Source organism: Mus musculus, chromosome 5, assembly GCF_000001635.26.
Source record: "Mus musculus strain C57BL/6J chromosome 5, GRCm38.p6 C57BL/6J".
In the NCBI taxonomy this organism is placed as follows: Eukaryota; Metazoa; Chordata; class Mammalia; order Rodentia; family Muridae; genus Mus; species Mus musculus.
The window spans coordinates 144,158,581-144,171,123 of NC_000071.6; the positions used below are offsets into that span (position 1 = coordinate 144,158,581).

The 12,543-nt window shown below is 46.3% G+C and overlaps 1 protein-coding gene across 2 annotated transcripts in view; it reads left to right on the forward strand.

Moving 5' to 3' along the window:
* The window catches only part of Lmtk2 (lemur tyrosine kinase 2), an 87,848-nt gene that overhangs the window by 58,220 nt on the left and 17,085 nt on the right, over window positions 1–12,543 (forward strand). For both annotated transcript variants that reach the window (NM_001081109.2, XM_006504825.4), the window contains exons 8-9: window positions 6,026–6,110; window positions 7,718–7,839. In NM_001081109.2, coding sequence (NP_001074578.1) covers window positions 6,026–6,110; window positions 7,718–7,839 — 207 coding nt within the window. The remainder of the gene's footprint in view (window positions 1–6,025; window positions 6,111–7,717; window positions 7,840–12,543) is intronic.

Genomic DNA, 12,543 nt, shown 5'->3' on the forward strand with positions numbered 1-12,543 from the left:
TAAAGGTTGTACACACACACACACACACACACACAGGCACACACACACACACACACACACACACACACACACACACAGACACTTACGTCTCTGATCAAAATCACAACATGAAGTTGTCAGAGGCCCCTGGGAAGTGTGTGTAAGGGCTGTTCACCACTGTGTGCTTAAAGATGACAGAGCTGCCCTGACCAGTAGTGCTTTCCTCCTGCTTCCTCAAGGCAAGGCCTCAGCGTCTGGAAAACAAACAAAGACAGATCACATGGCCTGGACGAGATCCAAGCACAAAGCCCAAGGCACAGAACCTTGGAACCATTGGCAGCTGTTACATGCTTTTTAAAGTGACTGCTTCGGGCTGGCTGTGTGATAGCTTAGCTGGTAAAGAACTTACAGGGCCAGAGTTTGACCCCTTGTTTTTTATTTATTTAATTTATTGTCCAAAATATATATCTATCTTGGTTTTTTATGTATATGAGTGTTTGCCTGTGTGTATGTAAGGCCAGACTCACACACTGGCCTCAGAGACCTGAGAGGGCATTGGATCCTCTGGAACTAGAGTTCCAGGCAGTTGTGGGCTGCCATGTGGATGCTGCGAAGAGCCGCCAAGTCTTCTGCAGCCCGAACCCATGTTTTTATGTTTTATAGAAACCCAGTGTGGCATTGTAAGCTTGTAATCGCAGTGCTGGATAGACAGATGAATGAGTGCTGAATGCCTAGCTCACCCAGCTTCCTCAGGGACAGCGAGTACCGATGGCTGGGGGAGTGGCATTGTAAGACTGAGGAGCCACACCCGAGGTTATCCTCTGGCCTCCACATGCACATGTGCATACCTGCATACTCAGATGTCCATACACACTCCTCACGCATGCACACACACACACACACACACACACATGCTGTTTGATGTGAAGGCTCTTGTGGGCACTGTTGTTTAAATTCTTCCTGTGTAGGTGGCCTCCATGTGGCTTTAGTTTAAATTGAGGTTTAGAATGTTGGTTGACTCAGAGGACTTGGTTGAAATAGACCAGTCCACCTGTCTAACCCAAAGTTGTTCTTATGTTAGAAACTGGTCTAGTTAAAATTTGTTTTTACATAATGTTTAAAGAGAGCCTTATCGCAGGGTCTCAGGCAGCCTTCATCTCAGAGGTCATACACACAGTGTGTTCTTAAAGGCCATGTGAACAGCACATGTTGCTGTTACCATTCCACAGGTGACCCAAACAAAGCCTAGTGTCCCTGTCCTCTGCTTTCAAGGTCTCCTGAGCAGCAGGTACTGTCAGGTCACTGAATGAGTGGTGTTTGTACTCAAACTGGCTAAGTAGCCGTCTGATAGCCAGCAGGAGCACAGACCCAGGAGGTAAGGGCAGGAGACTTTTCTGTACACACCTGGTTTGGGTTTTGTTTTCTTTTTTTTACTACTTCCTTCCTTCCTTCTCTTTTTTAAGACCAGGTCTTACTGTGTGAACCCTGAGTGGCCTAGAACTCACTGAGATCATCCACCTTTGCCTCCCAAGGGCTAGGATTATTAACGGTGTACACTGCCATACTCAGCTAAAGAGAATTGTGCATTGTTGTTGGTTTGGGGGTTTGGGGTTTTCGTTGGTTGGTTGGTTGGTTTATTTTGTTTTGATTTTTAAGATAGGATTTCTCTGTGTAGCCTTGGCTGTCCTGAAATTCTCTCTGTAGAGCAGACTGTCCTTAAACTCAGAGATCTCCCTGCCTCTGCCTCCTGAATGCTGGGATTAAAGGCATTTGTCACCACCACCAGGCTTACTAAAAAAAAAAAAAAAATTCTTTAAAAGAAACAAAACCCATTGTGCTCAGCGGTTAGGAGGCCAAGACAGGAGAACTACAAGTTCAAGACTAGCTTGGACTGCACAATAAGACTGCTTCAAACAGACAAACAAAATAACTACCCCAGTATTGCCCGAAAGGGTAGCAAATGGGAGAAACAGACATTCACGAGAGAACTAGTGTAAGCTTCAACTAGTTACTGTTGAATAGTGTATAGTTGTGGCTTAGGATGGCTGACTAGGCTATTTAACAGGAGGGAATTCTGTGTTGTGATATCTTAAGTATTAACGTGCAAGTTAGTAGCCATAACAGTGTGTGCCTTTCGTATATTTGTTTTGGTGTGAACATTATGTAGAAAGACTGTACCTACCAGTTTGTTAATTTGTGCTACTTGGAAGGTAGAGGGAAAGGAGGAAGACTTTAAAACAAAAAAGAAAAAGAAAAAAGCCACCACCAGCAACAACAACCTTGCACTTCAGGAGGGCACAGAAAGAACCTAGCACCCTTGCTGCTCAGTTAGTGTAGCATCTCTGTGTAGCTCAGGAGATAGGATACTGGCCAGGATCTATCTCAAGCCCCTCCAGAAGCAGGAATGGATACCTGGGATTCCGAGATTTGGGAGGTGGAGGGAGATTAGACCAGAAGGTCACCCTTAGCTACATAGAGTTTGAGGCTATTCCTGCCACATGAGACTCAATAAATCAAGGCACACACCATCTACTGGTATGTCTGTGTCTGTGGCCCTCAGTAGAAAAATGCTGTGTTTTTCTAAGCTAGCCCAGGGTGGGCCACCTGAGAAAATCAGCATTCCAGGTGGAAATTGCTAGCTCCCTTCTTAACTAGCACTTGAGCCACTGATTACAAATGCCACACAGGAAATATATCAGGTTTCTTTGATTCAGATCCAGTGTGGCCTCTAGTCTAGACTTAGATCTGGGGGGTTGTCTCATGGGTAGTTATCCCTGGTGACATTGTGGCAAAGGTATCTGGTTATGGTGTACGTCCTAGGTACAGGAACCTGAGGGGATTGGCCAGAAACCTCAGGGTCCCTCTCAGAAGGGTCAGAGTCCCAGCTCACATTCCGGGGAGGCTCTTCAGACAAGTGCTGGCTCCTGGGACATGTCCATTCTTAGCCTACCCCAGATCTGCTGCCTGCTCTTTTGTTAGTCGGTAGAGAGGTAGGGTCCCCAAGTGATTCTAGGACACATTTGGTGGTACGAATCGTCAGGGCTTTGTCTAGAGATAGTCACCTTACAACTCAGCTTGGCCTTGGCTTCAAGTAACAATTTTGATTTGGTTTTGGGTTTTCTTTTTTTTTTTTTTTTTTTTTTTTTGTTTGTTTTTCGAGACAGGGTTTCTCTGTGTAGCCCTGGCTGTCCTGGAACTCACTCTGTAGACCAGGCTGGCCTCGAACTCAGAAATCCGCCTGCCTCTGCCTCCGGAGTGCTGGGATTAAAGGCATGCACCACCACGCCCGGCTCAATATTTATTTATTTTATGCATATGAGTACACTGTCTTCAAACACACCAGAAAAGGGCATTGGATCCCATTAAAGATGATAGTGAACCACTGTGTGGTTGCTGGGAATTGAACTCAAGACCTTTGGAAGAGCAGTCAGTGCTCTTACCAGCTGAACCATCTCTCCAGCCGTTTGTTTTGTTTTGATTTGGCTCATTTTGTGTTTTGTCAGTGCTGAGGATGGACTTGGGGGCCTCATGTATACTCCAGAGCTGTATCTCCAGCTCCTCACTGAGGGATCCTAGGTAGAGACTCTAACTGAGCCACGCCCCCCCCACCCATTGTCAAAGCATCTCCCTTCCCTGCTTACTCAAGCTCAGCCTCTGTGTCTTGGGGTCCACTACTAGAAGGTTCCAGTCCCTAGGCTTAGGCTCTGAGCTGGAATATGACCCTGAGGGTGGTGCTTCCCTCTGCTGTCATAATCCTCCAGGCTCAGAACCCTGAGCAGGCGGTATCCAATCTCAGAAACTGCTTATCTGAGCATTTCATCTGGTTTTGCAGTTGTGTGCAGTGGGACAGTAAGCTGGAGCCAGTAGAGACCCACAGAGGCCTGACTGTTCAGCTCAGCCTCGGTGCCTGACCAGCCCAAGGAAAAACCCACCCAGGGAGCCTTATCCTATCCCATCAGCAGTCCCCATAAGTCCCCAGCAGTCACAGGCAGTTCATAGGCATGGTCCTCCATGTCTAGTCAGAGTTTCACAGTGGAAGAATTCTGCATTTCCAGTGCAAGATAAGCAGGGGAAAGGCCCCAGGGCGGGGGGCGGGGGAGTGTCCCCCATCCCTTCCCACATACACCAGTCTCTTTGATATAATCTGCAGCTTGCACATCTGAGGTCCACCCTTATGAACCTTGATGTCTGTGGCTGCTGCAGGCAGACAATGAGGGGGAGACAGAGAGGGTTAACTGGGATTAGGATGGTAAATTCTCTCCTCACCAGCTTTACCATTGTGAGTCTCCTTTGATCCCTCTGAGCTGATTGCTTCTGTAGAATTGGGGGTCTGTTTTACCCAGAAGCACTGTTACCTAGATTGAATATGATAGCATGAACCAAGCTCCCGGAAGAGTATTCAGTGGCTCTTAGGCACCTGGCTTCCTGTCGTGTCTGTCTCTGTCTGTGCCTGTGCCCCTCCACCCCTTTCTCTCTCTCTCTCTTTCTCTCCCCCTCTCTCTCTCTCTCTCTCTCTCTCACACACACACACACACACACACACACACACACACACACACACACACACACACACGGCTTCCTGTAGCTAGAAACTTGCCATGGATTTTTTTGGAACTGCCCTTGATTACCTTGAGCCATTTGCATTAGAGAATCCTTCCACAGATGGGCAGGCTACCCAACTTAAAAACAAATGGCGAGGAGTTGTGACTTGGAACCTTTGGGCCTGCTGCCAAATATGGTGACCAGCCAGGTGCCTTCCAGGAGCCAGCAGGGCTGGAGCTCAGGCAGCTTCGTCACCAGACCTGTTTTTCAGCTTGAAGGAGAATGCTGGCTGCATTTGTTTCCTGACCTGAGCAGCCTTGACGTAAGTTGCACGCTAGCGCCTTGTGTTTTTTCTGTTCTGTAGCGTTGCACATTAATAGGTGCAGAGAATACTTAGTGTTAGTATTGGGGGCCGATTACAGCAGTACTTTGAATCTAGGTAGCACTCTAATTAGTTTTCAAAACATTCTGTGCACATTTTTTATTATGCCCCTGTCATCACCATTTCTGTGCACACTAAAACAAATTTCTTTTTCTTTTCTTTTCTTTTCTTTTCTTTTCTTTTCTTTTCTTTTCTTTTCTTTGTTTTGTTTTGTTTTGTTTTGTTTTGTTTTGAGACAGGGTTTCTCTGTGTAGCCCTGGCTGTCCTGGAACTCACTTTGTAGACCAGGCTGGCCTCGAACTCAGAAATCCGCCTGCCTCTGCCTCCTGAGTGCTAGGATCAAAGGCATGCGCCACCACGTCCGGCTTAAAAATTAGGAAACTTCTATATTGTTAATAACAGCAAAGTCAGAAAGTGTCCAGCCTTTCCCCACGTACTACTAGAGGGCTTTGTGATGGAGCGCCATGCAAATCACCCCACATAAACAGCATAGAAGGTCATCAGTATTGCTGAGTCAGTGTTACACTCAGCATGCCCATTGAGACCTGACACATGGAGGGGCAGTGCTGCAGCCACCCATTGCTGCTCCTGTAGCTGTTGTTGGTGTGAGCATGAGAACAGAACACTTCACCAGCAGGCAGCCACTTTCAGGTGCCAGGGTCATGAGTGGGTGTTGTTTCTTTCTTCCGCTAATAAATAAGAAAACTGAGTCACTAGAGGAAGAGGAGGTCTTCAAATACCTGGGTAGCGAGGGCTTGGTAGGCAGCCACATTGGGCAGCTCACAACCACCTGTAAACTGCAGCTCTAGGGGATCCCACACCCACTTCTGGCCTCTGAGCATCTAAACTCGTGTGCACAAACCCACACACCAATAGACACACATGCACATAAGTTAAAAATAAAATGCATATTTTCAATTTTTTTTGAAATACAAAAAGGAAAGGGGAATTTTATTCACTTCTTAAAGTATGCCTTTTGTTTGAGACATTAACTACAAGCAGATGGCTGAAGGCATGACTGGTTTCTGAAAGACGCCTCTGATGTACAGCAGTTCTGTGCGGCGAGATCCTGGCTGTGGATCCTGCTTGCTCTTACACTGGCCCTGCTCCTTCTGTTTGCAGTGATCTGGCCCTGCGGAATTGTTATCTCACCTCCGACTTAAATGTCAAAGTGGGTGACTATGGAATAGGCTTCAGCAGATACAAGGTAAGCAAAGCTCTGCCTGCTGTCTTCTTAACCTGCTTACTGTCAGTCAAGAGTCGGCTTGAAAAACACTGCTTGTGTTTAAGGGGGTAGGGGTGCGGGTGGGGGAGTCTTTTTATGCCATGGCCTTTCTCCAGCAGGTATATCCCAGTCCTTTTATGGTACCATTGGCTTCTGATTTGTCAAAGTCAGTAGCTTTGTGACTAAGGTCTCAGTGTAATGGATTCAGTTTGCCTGAATAATATATTAAAAAACAGTATTAAAGTACTCTAATTGCATACTTATCTATTTCACATGGATGTGTATATTTATAGGCACATACATGTCAAAGACATGCATGAGGAAGTCAAAGGCAGCTCTCTCTTTCTACTGTGTGGGTCCCCAGGCCAGAACTCAGGTTACAAGGCTTGGCAGCAAGTGCTTTACCCGTTGAACCATTTCACTAGCCATATGTAACAGATTTTAATTACATGTGGGCAAAATGCTAATTAGTATTTGTAGAGCAAAGCACACATGTCTGTAGATGTTTCTCACTATAATCAGTAAAATTGAAGCACAGGTATACTAAGGTTGATATTCATGTTTTTGCTTTGGTTTTTTTTTGTTTGTTTTTGTTTTATTAAGATTTTTTTTATTATACATAAATACACTGTAGCTGTCTTCAGACGTGTCAGAAGAGGGCGTCAGATCTCCTTACGGGTGGCTGTGAGCCACCATGTGGTTGCTGGGATTTGAACTCAGGACCTTCGGAAGAACAGTCAGTGCTCTCTCCCCCTGAGCCATCTTGCCAGCCCCCTTTTGCTTTGTTTTTAACTGTTACATATACCCCTAAAGAAAACAGCTCAGTAGATTTCATCTGTGAGTGTTTGCTGAGCTCTGCTGGGCCAGGCGGGATGGCTGAGTAGTTAAAACACATTCTCTTCTTGCTGTGGAAGACATGGGTTTAGTTCCCAGAGCCCACATGGAGGCTCACAACAGGACGGAGCTCCAGTTCCAGAGCCCCTGATACCCTCTTCTGACCTCCTCCTTAGGCTTTGGGCACATACATGGTGTACATACATACATTCAGACAAAGTATTCATACACTGAAAGTTAAATGAGTTGTATCTTTTTAAAAAGTGATATTGCTACAATACTAATCATTTTCTATGCAGCATCATAAAGTTAACAGTTATCTGTCATTTCGTGGGTTCTATGAGCACCAGAAGTGTAATGCTTTCAAAAACATGCAAATTTAGGTTGGTTTCCTGTCCAAGCACTAGTGGGAGTGTCTGAAGCTCTTACTGTTTGCTGTGAAGTTGTTGCTAGGATTACCTTTCTAGCCTCTCACAGAAGTGGTTGGCTTTGTGCAGCCCTTCCTTCCAGCTAAGGGAGAGGGCTTCTAGTGTCTGTAGCTCACCTGTCACTTTGCTGCTCGTAAGTGGTGGGAGGTTGACCTGTAACGTCAGCTGTGGTAACCAGCACAGTCCAGAAGTCTCTCTGCCTGCCTGCTTCCCATTTCCCTGTGCTGGTTTTGGTTGGGCGCGTGCTCACTGATAACGTTTTGCTCTTAAGCTCCCAAGCTCCCCTCACATGGAATTCCCCTGAACACTGTGCTTATGACCACGCAGGAGGATTACATTGAGACAGATGACAAGAAAGTTTTCCCCCTGAGATGGACTGCTCCAGAATTAGTGACCAGCTTTCAAGACAGACTCTTGACTGCAGATCAGACTAAATACAGTAATATCTGGTAGGTATCTGGCATGCTTTTTTATTTGGTTTTCTTAGCAAGGGCCCAACTCCTCTCTTTGAGTACAGGAGTTCTTCTAGGATGTAGGAGGCAGAGAGACACACCATGTGCCATAGCAGCGGTAATGGTTGTGTTTGACTTGCTGCTGCCACTTCTACCCATTCGCCTCCACTAAGGCCGGGAACTGCATCTGTTGTCCATGTTGTACCTGCCGGCCTGGAATACAGTAAGTGCTTAATATTTACTGAAGGGAGTGGGAAAACTGAGAGGTTTGGGCTGTTATGTAAGTGATTTTTAGGGGTCATTTCAAAAGATGCTTAAATGATGATGTATCTGAGTCTTTGACTTGACAGTGTCATGGTTTTCTTACTGATACCTTTATTTTAGGTATCAGGTAGTTTCCTGTTTGTTTTTGGTTTTCCTTTTCTTGCCTTCCTTTGGATTGATTTTCTTTTTTAGCTTTTTTTTTCCTCTTTATTTAGAAGCTATGCATTCTATGCCTGTGCTTTTATCAATTATTCTAGAAATTACAATATGAGTGAACTTTTTATACACCATAATCTTACTTCATCTCCTCACCCTCTTTCTTGACCAGTACAAGGCTTTGGAACACCTCACTTCCTTTTAGCTATGTAACACGCACGCACGCACGCACGCACGTGCGCACGCACAAGCATGCTTATGCATCAGTGTTCATTTAGGTTTATCCACATACAAGCTGTTTCTCCTCATGCCTCTTTTGTTCGTTTCTGTGTTTTGATCTCACACCTTGTTCTGGGATTATGCTCCGACTTAAAGTGTGTCCTTCCTAGTGAGACCTGCTGCTGCCAGACTGTGTTTTCTGTGGTCTGCACGTTCTTGCCTGTTTTGTTCTCATTCCTCAAATGCATTTTTACAAGATGTCATTCTACTGTCCTCTGGCTTCCATTGTTGCTTTGTGAAGTCAGCTGGAAGTCTGCCTAAGCTCTTTGAAGGTAATGTGACATTTTTTCTCTGACTGACTTAAAATACTTCTATGATTTTTTTTTCTCTTCTAGTTTTCCCTGTGATGTGTGCCAGTGTGAATTGTATGGGTGTGAATTATATGAGTGAACTGTATGAGTGTGGGTTGTATGGTGTGGGTTGTATGGGTGTGGGTTGTATGGGTGTGGGTTGTATGGTGTGGGTTGTATGGGTGTGGGTTGTATGGTGTGGGTTGTATGGGTATGGGTTGTATGGTGTGGGTTGTATATGTGGGTTGTATGGTGTGGGTTGTATGGTGTGGGTTGTATGGGTATGGGTTGTATGGTGTGGGTTGTATGGGTGTGGGTTGTATGGGTGTGGGTTGTATGGAGTGGGTTGTATGGCAAGGGTTGTATGGGGGTGGGTTGTATGGTGTGGGTTGTATGGGTATATGTATGGGTATGGGTTGTATGGGTATATGTATGGGTATGGGTTGTATGGTGTGGGTTGTATGGGTGTGGGTTGTATGGTGTGGGTTGTATGGGTGTGGGTTGTATGGTGTGGGTTCTATGGGTGTGGATTGTATGGGTGAGGGTTGTATGGGTGTGGGTTGTATGGTGTGGGTTGTATGGGTGTGGGTTGTATGGTGTGGGTTGTATGGGTGTGGGTTGTATGGGTGTGGGTTGTATGGTGTGGGTTGTATGGGTGTGGGTTGTATGGGTGTGGGTTGTATGGGAATAGGTTGATGCATCTACCCCTGCTTGTTATTTATTTGGCTTTCTAAATCTCTAGGTTGATAAAATGCATTGCTTCTAGAAAATTCCTAGCCCCTATTCTTTAACTATTGCCTCTGTTTATTGTCTCTCCTTTTGGAAGGTTGATTTAACGTGAGTAGTTGTGTCTCTTGCTTGTTCCCTGCATCCTACCCTTTACACTCTAGAGCATAGATGCTCCCTGCACCAATTCTGTTTTTTTTTTCTTTTTTTTTATTACGTATTTTCTTCAATTACATTTCCAATGCTATCCCAAAAGTCCCCCCCCCCCACTCCCCTACCCACCCATTCCCATTTTTTGGCCCTGGCATTCCCCTGTACTGGGGCATATAACGTTTGCCTGACTAATGGGCCTCTCTTTCCAGTGATGGCCGACTAGGTCATCTTTTGATACATATGCAGCTAGAGTCAAGAGCTCTGGGGTACTGGTTAGTTCATAATGTTGTTCCTCCGATAGGGTTGCAGATCTCTTTAGCTCCTTGGATACTTTCTCTAGCTCCTCCATTGGGGGCCCTGTGATCTATCCAATAGTTGACTGTGAGCATCCACTTCTGTGTTTGCTAGGCCCTGGCCTAGTCTCACAAGGGACAGCTATATCACCGTCCTTGCAACAAAGGCTTGCTAGTGTATGCAATGGTGTCATCGCTTGGAGGCCAATTCTGTTTTTAAGATTCTCTTTTCAGCTATGTCTATTCTGTTAAATCTTCCTGTTAAGTTTTATAGTTTTTGATTTTAAAAAATTATCAGGCTCTTGCCCTCTTGCTCTTCCCTTCTTTCTCCCGCTCTGTCCCCTCGCCCTTCCCCATTTCCCTTCCCCCTCTTTCCATATGCTCATGGCCTGCCTTGTTCTCCCCTGCTCTCACTCTCTCTCTGCCTTTCTCTGCCTCTACTACCCTCTCCTCCCCATGCCCTGAATAAACTATTCTATACTTTTAAAAAATCAATCTATCAATCTATCTATCTATCTATCTCAGGGTTTGTTGTAGTTGTTGGTTGTTTTACACAATTGAATTGTGATCTGTGTCAGACCACTGTAGTAAGTAACCCCTTCCACTGTGACTGGTGCGTGATTTCCTCTGGTCTTTCCTGTGGTGAGAATCCATGGCCGTGTAGACTGAGACAAGCCCCTCCATCCAGGACCTGTATTTGCCTCTGTTGGGACCTGGTGTCTTGCCACACACAGGACACCACTCTAGCAGGGCACTGCAGAAGTGCTTTTCCCTGAGCTAATGAGGATTATTCAAGGCTAGCTTTGTAAGTCAGCCCTGTTAGCTGCCCTCTTCTCTCCCTCTCTGGCAACTGCCTTTGAGGAACTGGCTTACTGCCTGCCTTGAAGCAGACTCCTCTGTGAGACTGGCTCACTTGGGTGGACCCAAGGCTTTGGCCTGCTCAGCACTTCCATGGAGCCTAGAATCCACACAGAGAAACCTAAGTGCCTGCACGTACGCCCCAGGGCTCAAAGGTGGCTTTTGTCATCTCAATTCTCAAGATTGTAGCATTGCCCTGGAAGTTCCTGCCTTCTTACCCACCCTAGATTCTTCAAGAAGATGTTTTTTATGCTTGACTGGCAATGTTATTGCACTTAGCGGGGTGATGGACATGAAAATGGAGCCTGTGTTCCCCAAGGCAGAATTGGCCCTGTTCCTGACCATCGGAACAGTTGCTGGCAGCGGTGCCAAGTCCCGCCATACTGCTCGTGCCAAGGTGGATGGGGGAACCTTATGAAGACCTGAAAGTGGAGGTGGGGAGAGCCCCACAGCAGCAGGACACACTTCTTCCAAAAGAACGAGGCTTAGGGGCCTAAGGAGCTGGGGAGCCTGTGTTTCCTGTCTCTGAAGCATGGGAGGTGGCAGGGCCCCAGGGGCTTTGGTCTGAGAATGTTTTTCTGGAAGAGAGAAAGAATCAAGGCAAATGAGTGAAGACTGTGAGAACCTGAGGCAGGGAGGACAGGCCGCATTCAGTCACCTGGCAAACCTTTTGGTTTCAGCATTTCACATGGATTCTCTTCAATAAAACTGGCGCCTCCAAAGTCACTGGACAGTGTCTTAAACATTTTTGTACTTAAGTTCGTTATCCACCTTTGATGGTTCTTTGCCAGGGAGGAGAAGGTGTTGCTGTCTGGGCTATTGTGGGGCTCCTCTTCGTCCCTTTAGGAGAAGTGACTGTGGACATGGAACATGCTGGCTCCGCTCACTCTCCTGTAAAAGCAGCAGCAGGAAATTGAACACCAGGTTGCACAACAGCAAATGGAAACCTTGGTGCTGCGGTTACTCACAGTTTCCTGGTGGGCATTGGGCAGTCTCTTAACTACACACCTGAGTCTGGAAGAAGATTTGCAAATCGCAGGGAGCTTTTGAAAAACTGCGCTTTCCCAGGCCATACCTGGCTCTGTCTCTGAATGTTAGATATGGTCACACACCCTTAATTCCAGCACGGGAAAATAGAGGCATGCAAATCTTTGTGAGTTTGTAGCTAGCCTAGTTTACATGGTAAGATCTAGGCCAGCCTGGGCTACACAGTAAGACCCTGACTTAGAAAAAAGAAAAAAGGAAAGGTGATATGGATCCTAAGTACCAACTTACTTGTTTAAAGTTACCTCAGAAGAGTAAAGAGATGGCTGCTCTCACAGAGGGCCTGTGTTGGACTCACAGCACCAGGATGACAGCTCACATCCCATCTGTAACTCCATTTTCAAGGATTTGATACCTCTTCTGGCTTATATAGCGCCAGCATGCAAGTGGTGCCCAGACATGCATGTGGGCAGAATACCCATGCACATACAGTGTTTACAAGTTTAAACTTGCCAGGTGATGCACATGGCTCCCTGAGAAGGCCCAGTAGGTAAGACATCCTGTCGACAGTGGCCGGTGGGAAGAGTGAGAGTCTGTGAAGGAAAGGAAAAGTTCTTTCTTGATCTAGGCCTTTTCAGGGAGGATAGAACTCTGGGGTGCAAGGACAGGCTGCGGGGGCAGGGATGCGATGGGTACTG